The sequence below is a fragment of the Silene latifolia genome, chromosome 7, assembly GCF_048544455.1.
Source record: "Silene latifolia isolate original U9 population chromosome 7, ASM4854445v1, whole genome shotgun sequence".
NCBI lineage: Eukaryota > Viridiplantae > Streptophyta > Magnoliopsida > Caryophyllales > Caryophyllaceae > Silene > Silene latifolia.
In genome coordinates this window covers 79,252,936-79,261,343 of record NC_133532.1, presented here as the reverse complement: position 1 = coordinate 79,261,343, position 8,408 = coordinate 79,252,936, and the positions used below count along the sequence as shown (strand labels likewise).

General features: G+C 39.2%; 1 protein-coding gene and 1 pseudogene across 1 annotated transcript; one reads left to right on the top strand and one right to left on the bottom strand.

The window, feature by feature from the left end:
• Positions 1-589: 589 nt before the first annotated feature.
• Positions 590-2,464, top strand: LOC141592318 (uncharacterized). The gene is made up of 2 exons (XM_074412932.1): positions 590-1,842; positions 2,133-2,464. Exons 1-2 carry the CDS (start codon positions 606-608, stop codon positions 2,165-2,167), a joined length of 1,272 nt encoding a protein of 423 aa, XP_074269033.1. The 5' UTR covers positions 590-605; the 3' UTR covers positions 2,168-2,464.
• Positions 2,465-7,382: 4,918 nt separating this feature from the next.
• On the bottom strand, positions 7,383-8,091 carry LOC141590274 (uncharacterized; annotated as a pseudogene).
• Between the last annotated feature and the right edge of the window lie 317 nt (positions 8,092-8,408).

The following is an 8,408-nucleotide window of genomic DNA, read 5'->3' as shown; positions in this document are numbered from 1 at the left end:
CTCCTTGAAAAACCTTCAAAAAGAAAGTCTCCTTCAAGTTGCACCCAATAACTCAACCCAAAAATCTAACAAGTATTTAACTAAAAACTTGTTAAAATTATACCCTTGATAATATTTTAATATTACTAACTCTCTTAGTAAATATTAATTTTGTATACTAACAATCTTAGTAAGAGGATGCTTTATTATTTTAGAGAGAAGAAGATACACATGCAAAAATGTTCAAGTGTTGTTGTGTATTATTATCAGACCCACACAAAGAGCTGTTGTCAAGCACACCAAATTCTGCCTGTTGACACTTCCACAATCAAAGGCATCAAATCCTCTTATTTTACTCTGTTTTGATATGATGTTATTTCCTCCCATATATAGCTAATATTCTCCCTGTAATTAGTCTAGCAATTCTTTGTATAAATAGCATAATATTCCTGTAAATTATTCATCAATTGTGAATACAAATTATTACTTCCATCTAATGTCTACTCTCCAAATTATAATATGGTATCAGAGAACCTAGGGTTCTTTTTCTTCTATATCTAATTCATCTTCATCTACCTCTATTCTACATCTCGTTTGATTCTCCAAAAAAAAAAAAAAAAAAAATCATGACAAACCCCAATTCTGGCCAAGTGGTTGATTCTACAAAACCACCATCCTATTCTCTAGTTCACGTTGAACACACCGGCCATAGCATAACTCCGGTTGTTTTCAACGGAAACAATTATGACGAATGGTCCAGATCTTTTCATTTAGCCCTCATGGCTAAGGGTAAACTCGGATACATTGACGGTACCATCACAAAACCTTCTGCTACATCTGAAAAATTCGAAACGTGGCAGTCCACGAATGCATTGGTTACCATGTGGATTTTTAATACCATTGAGTCGTCTTTACGCAGACAGATCTCTCTTCGTCCCGAGGCCAAACAAGTATGGCTCGATCTGAAGAATCGTTTCTCACAGGCCAACGAAGCACGTGTTTATCAATTGCAAACCGAACTCCTTGCTTGTCGACAGAGGCCAACAGAAACGTTAGTTGCTTACTATGGTAGAATGACTGCCATTTGGGATGAGTTATTGGAACAGGACCCGCTGCCAAGCTGCTCGTGCAATCCCTGCACATGTGATTGGGTCACTCTCATGGCTGCGAGACGGGAAAAGACACGGGTACGTGATTTTCTTATGGGTCTTGATGACCGCTTCTCAAACACACGAACTCATATCATTGGTATTACTCCTCTCCCTTCTCTCGATCTTATTTATTATAGACTTTTACAAGATGAAGGAGTGCGTAATTTGTCATCTAATTCCTCTGATAAACAACCCGATGCTATGGCCTTTGCTGCTCACGTATCTCACGGATCTCGACCATCAGGGGGTGGTGGGCGTAGTGAGCGTCAACCATCTAAATACTTTTGTATAGCATGTCAAAAATCGAGTCATAGTCTGAAATTTTGTTATCAAGTCACGGGAAAATATCCCGAATGGTGGGGTGACCGACCTCGTCCCCGTATCTATCTTGACCCGAATGCTACGGATCTTACCAACGCTGTTTTTGTCCCCGATCCTCGTAGTAAAGGACAGACCGAGACCCGTGGTATATCATCTTTATCTAGTGGACAGAAGACACTTGGGACCACATCCAAAGTTGCAGGGGACCATCCTCCTAAAGCACTGATGGCGTCAGGTAAAGCAGCTATGCACGCTGCTCCTTCATCCTCTCATTCTTCTCTGGCATCTTTTGATAATATAGACCTTAATTCACTGACCCCGCAACAATTGGATGAACTAAGTAATCTTTTGCAAGCCCGAAAATCAGAATCAAGCACGGACCGTCTCAATGGTAATATCTCTTCTATACCTTGGATTATTGATACGGGAGCTTCCCACCACATGTCGGGTTGTCTCTCACATTTTTCGAATCTTAGATTAATTAGTCCTCTATCCGTTGGTTTACCAAACGGGGACCTTACTATTGCTACTCAAAGTGGTGATATTCACTTATCACCACGCCTTGTGTTACGAAATGTTCTATATGCTAATAATATTCAGTGTAACTTACTCTCTGTTTCTAGCCTTTTAATGGATAAAACTTTAACAATCCAATTTTCTCATAATTTGTGTCTCATTCAGGACCGTATCTCGAAGACAGTGATTGGTGCGGGTGAACAACATGAGGGGCTCTACCATTTAAGCGGTGTCCGAAATAACAAGGTTCATGCTTACATGGCCGGGAAAGACAATTCAATAGAACTTTGGCACCGAAGGTTGGGGCACCCTTCTTCCACTATTTCCCGTTTTCTACCTTTTATTAATAAATCTTCTCATAGTTGTGATACCTTTCATAGTAACACTTGTGATATTTGTTTACGCGCGAAACAAACTCGCGAACATTTTAATTCTAGTACTAGTCATGCTAGTTCTTCTTTTGATCTTATTCATTGTGACCTTTGGGGGCCATATTCGGAAAATGCCTCTTGCGGCTCTACTTTTTTCTTAACGATTGTTGACGATTTTTCCCGCTCTACGTGGGTTTATCTTTTACGTCGCAAAAGCGATACAAAACAAACTTTATTAAATTTTTTTTGCAATGATAGAAAGACAATTTGACAAGAAAATAAAAATTTTACGCACGGATAATGGCACGGAATTCCGTCCTCTCATTCCTTTTTTCAACGAAAATGGTATTTTATTTCAAACATCTATCGTTGACACTCCTCAACAAAATGGGCGAGTGGAACGAAAACACCGTCATATTTTAAATGTCGCTCGCGCTCTCCTCTTTCAAGCAAGTTTACCTCTTTATTTTTGGGGAGAATGCGTCTTAAGCGCCGTCTATTTAATAAACCGTACCCCGACAATTCTACTAAATGGCAAAACGCCTTATGAAAAACTTTTTAATAAACCACCACCATTTGAAAATATACGTATTTTTGGGTGTCTCGCGTATGCAAAATCTTTAAATCGCTCACGCGATAAATTCGCCTCCCGAAGCCGGAAATGTGTTTTTATTGGATATCCATTTGGAAAAAAGGGGTGGAGACTTTTTGATTTAGATATGGGTTCTTATTTTGAGTCTCGTGACGTGGTTTTCATCGAAAATGAATTTCCGTATAAACATCTCAATCTCACTGATATTGACACAGACCCTTCTTCTTTTAATTTTGGTGAGCTATCCCCTGTGATTACTCCTCACGTTAACTCCTCTATACCAAGCAACAACACACCTTCGACTCCCCCTTCGACCAACCACTCCACCACCACAGAACCTCCATTAAGCGAGGGTTCTTCCATAGAGCAGCCCCTCGACCAAGGCTCTGAGTCGTCGTTGCCCAACACGCCATCTCAAACAGCCCCTGACCCACCTGTTTCGCCTACCCTGGGACGAGGGAAACGCACTAAAATACCAAACTCCAACCTCAAAGACTTCGTTCTTACCAAATCTGGCCCCTCTATAAATTCACTCGCTGCTCAATCATCGTCTTCAGGTACCCCATATCCTATTTCTCATTATTTAAATTATGAAAAATTTTCTCCTAACCATAAAGCTTTCTTGTCGGCCGTGACTAGACATCACGAGCCTAGTTCTTTCAAAGATGCAGTACAAATTCCTGAATGGCGTGACGCTATGAAAAAAGAACTCGATGCTCTCGAAAACAACAAGACTTGGACTCTCGAGCCTCTACCTCCAAACAAAAAGGCTATTGGTTCCAAGTGGGTTTACAAAATCAAATACAATGCAGATGGCTCCGTTGAAAGATACAAAGCCCGCTTAGTTGTCATGGGAAATCGACAAATTGAAGGAGTCGATTATAATGAAACGTTTGCTCCAACTATCAAGTTAGTCACCGTCCGCACACTTCTTGCCATCGCCGCCGCCAAGCGATGGGTTCTTCATCAAATGGACGTTCATAACGCCTTTCTCCACGGCGATCTCCAAGAAGAGGTTTATATGAAACCTCCACCTGGTTTCCCCCCCTCTACTAATGGGAACGTCTGCCGATTACGAAAGTCCCTATACGGGCTCCGACAAGCACCTCGATGATGGTATGCCAAACTTGCTTCCGCTCTTATCAAATATGGGTTCAAACAATGCCCTCTTGATCACTCCTTATTTTCCACTTCAAAACAAGATATCGAGGTACATGTTCTCGTTTATGTTGACGATCTAGTCATTTGTGGCAATAACCAAAATTTTATTACGCAATTCAAAGCCTATTTAAGCAAATGTTTCTACATGAAAGATCTTGGGGTACTCAAGTATTTTCTCGGACTCGAAATCGCTCGTCATGACTCCGGAATTTTTGTCTCGCAACGAAAGTACGCCCTTGACATATTATCTGAGACAGGCCTACTTGGTACAAAGCCTGCCTCCACTCCAATGGAACAAAACCATAAGCTTGCTCTCTCTAAAGCCGCCTTAATGACAGATCCCCAACCATATCGTCGAATTGTGGGCCGCTTAGTATATCTCACCATTACTCGCCCCGAGTTGACATACTCCGTTCACACTCTCGCCCAATTTATGAACAAACCTACTACTGACCATTGGAATGCAGCCCTCACCGTGGTCCGATATCTCAAAAATTCCCCGGGACAAGGTGTACTTTTACGTTCTGACAGCGACTTGCGTTTAAATGCCTACTGTGACTCGGATTACGCCACATGTCCTAATAGTCGTCGCTCACTCTCCGCCTACCTTGTTTTCCTTGGCTCGTCACCGATATCGTGGAAAACCAAGAAGCAACCAACAGTCTCTCGTTCGTCTTCCGAAGCCGAATATTGGGCTATGGCCGTAACAATATGTGAACTCAAATGGCTCAAAGGCTTACTCCAATCACTCGGCATACATCATAAGCAGCCTATTTCACTTCAATGTGACAACAAGTCCGCACTCCATATCGCAAGGAATCCGGTGTTTCACGAACGCACAAAACACATTGAAGTCGATTGCCATTTTATCCGCGACGAAATACAAAAGGGCGTTATTGCTCCTAGCTACGTTAATACAAAAGCCCAACTCGCGGACATTCTTACAAAGGCTCTTGGGCGCGCATCATTTGAGGACTTACTCTCCAAGTTGGGTGTCTCGTCTCTCCACACTCCAACTTGCGGGGGGGTATTATCAGACCCACACAAAGAGCTGTTGTCAAGCACACCAAATTCTGCCCGTTGACACTTCCACAATCAAAGGCATCAAATCCTCTTATTTTACTCTGTTTTGATATGATGTTATTTCCTCCCATATATAGCTAATATTCTCCCTGTAATTAGTCTAGCAATTCTTTGTATAAATAGCATAATATTCCTGTAAATTATTCATCAATTGTGAATACAAATTATTACTTCCATCTAATGTCTACTCTCCAAATTATTATATGTATCAAAATGAGCAAATATTTTTGAGTGTATATGGGGGAAAACCGGTGGGAGGGTAGAGTGTAGGCCGGAGTGGACAAATTGTCTTATATTATTTAATCTTACATCACATGCAAAATCTATAATAAGATAACTTATGGAAGTATATAAAATAAGGTGAAATGATTATGTTCCTAATCATCCACTACTCTATTTTACACGGTCCAGTTGCCTATTTACGGGTCCATTTTGGTTCTTATATTTGTCGCACAAATACATGTAATTTTATTTTAAACATCGTTTCATGTTTAAATACTTCCATAATTAATTCGTCTAAATCACTCCGTAAATATACGTGTACTGCTACACATATTATTTACGTACTAATATTAATCACATTAATCATTAGTACAATTTTAGTGAATTAACACTTAATTAACTAAAACCCGTCTCCCAAAATTTATTATTCAATTATCACATAATTAAATAATAACTGCTGTTCCTCGAATTCGCAACTCGAATTCTCTCTTAAAATAATTGACTAACCTTTTAGTCTACAAATCAAGGGACTAAATAAATTGTATCTCATACAATTAATTAGTTGTCAATTGGGGTTCGTTCCTTTAGGTGTGACCGAAAGGGATCAGTTGATCACCGCCGTCTCACGACAATAACGTCAAATTCTAGTCAGCCAACCGTTATCGATTTACGTTAATCAACTGACGAGGATCAAATAATTAAATATCTGATGATATTCCATTAATGAGATTTATTATGTAAACGCACTATTGTGGAGGACACTAACTCTAACAGTTATATGTCCTTTATGTTGTCTATAGATCTCAAACGGGTTGGGCGGGAACAAACAGGTCGGGTATGGTGGGTTCAAATACGGGTCGAGTAATACGGGTTATGGGTCGGGTTATTAGGGGCAAAGTGCGGGTCAAGAATTAGTATCTAACGCCTTTTATAGATCGGAAAAATATTTTTTAAAAACTAAAGTATATTTAATATTAATATTTTAATCATATTCAATTTTTAGTTTTTTAATTATTTTTTCAAATATATTATATAATAAATACGATTATTATTATTTTTATAAAAATTATTTTAGTTTATCTTTGACTGAACGGATCGACGTGTTCGTGTCGGGTTTCACTTAAATTAACGGGTCATTTCGGGTTGCATATCGAACGGGTTACTGCTCGAGATTTTAGGGTTTTAACCCTGGAAAAAATGGATGAGGTCGGGTCGGGTCGAAATTTGACAGACTTATATCTTAGTCATGTCTCTTAAACTCATAACTTATCATTTAGTTGAAAATAATAATATGGATACAAATTGTACATATAACCAACCCTAATTTGTTGTATTCTACATTTATATAATATTAACTTTCGTCTGACTAAGTTTATTAACAATATATGGAGTATTAGCTTAAAGGTAATCGTCTAACTACGGAGTATAAAACAGCCCGTAAATTTTACGGGTTTAAAACTAGTTATATTTTATAGATTAAATATGGTATGCTGAAAATTAGACAACCTTTTTCGGAATTAACCATTGTTTTATTCTCAGAATACGAATGATCTTGGAGGCGTAGTGATTTGAGGATGGGTCACATACATGGTAACAGCAGCACATCTCGAGCTCATTTAGTCATTTCCTCATTGCAGAAATGGTTATGTCATTGAGAAGTAATACTCGTCACCTGGTTTCAAAATCATCGATTGAACTGTCTTCCTTCGATTCATTACACTTCAAAAATTCTTCAGAAACCAGATTCTTGCAGGTTTGCATCAAGTTTTTCCGTGTTTCGCAAAATGATTTATTACGCTTAATCTTTCGATTAATTATGCGTGTTTTCTCAAAGATAAGCAAGGTTAACATTTCTATCACGCAAAGTTGGGAAGCATGCATTAATCTCCCTAGTGAAAAACGCATGATTTCATTTATTCATAAATCACATATCGAATTATTTATCAACAAGATTATAAACTCGCTACTCTTGTTTCATTTATTAGGTTACGTACGCTTAACATTAAAATCGCTAGAAACAAAGTAGCTAGTTATAAGCTCTACTCGATGTCGAGCCATAGCATGCTCACCTTCCTCGTTGCTTTGTCCACCTTTTAGTTCCTTTGGCTTCGTTTCATGGTCATCATGAATTTTTACGCTCGTAACCTCATTTTGATTCTTTCCTTCAAAGATGTTGATGCAAATTCAGTTGTTTCTCTTCTGTTTCAGAAGGAACCAATTTGTCCAAACCTTGACCCCATCCATTACCCCAAAAGGGTACCCCATCCATTGCCCGAGTTAGTGCGCCCCAACTAATACCCAATCCTTCACCACAAGCACGAGGAGGGGGAGGAGATTTATGGAGAAAAGAGAGTGGTGGAATGTTGCCGCCTCCGCCACCTCCACCACCGCCGCCACCACCACCTTCTTTACCACCACTACCTCCACCTCCTCCACCGCCACCACCACCTTTACCATCTTTACCACCTTTACCATCTTTACCGCCTTTACCATCTTTACCTCCCGGAATCCCCAAACCAGCCAAGTAATAGATGTTATCAACTTCGTCATTCCATTTACGACTGTTCACTACTTGACGACTCTTCTGCTAACAGATCCGGAAGCGAATAGATATGAAATGAAGAGGTGATTATGAGAAGTACAAAGAGAGGTAGACGACTAGTGTTATTTAGTGACCCCATTATTTCTAGTACATTGCTATGATCCGATAAGCTTCATTCTCGGTTAAATAGTAAATACATTAGCTCAAAGATTAGGAGATAGACGAGACGACATGTCTACTAAAGTTTGGCATTAAGAGATCATAGACTATACGTATTTCACATATCAGCCTAACAAGACCTAACAAGCCACCCCAATTACAGAGTTTGTTGGAATTAGTTACTAGTCTAAAATCAGAGGCGCTTTATAAAACTTCTAACTAGTTTTAGCGTTCCAACCTATTCAGCCTACCTTTATTTATTCTTTACTAATTGTTGTATTGCGCGTGATATTCTAAGATATTGTTAATTA

What these genes read in the sequence shown, in the direction of transcription:
- LOC141592318 (XM_074412932.1), top strand. Translation starts at nt 606, where the DNA reads ATGACAAACCCCAATTCTGGCCAAGTGGTTGATTCTACAAAACCACCA. An exon ending in AAGCACGGACCGTCTCAATG is followed by an intron (nt 1,843 to 2,132) that starts GTAATATCTCTT and finishes TGTCTCATTCAG; the next exon opens with GACCGTATCTCGAAGACAGT.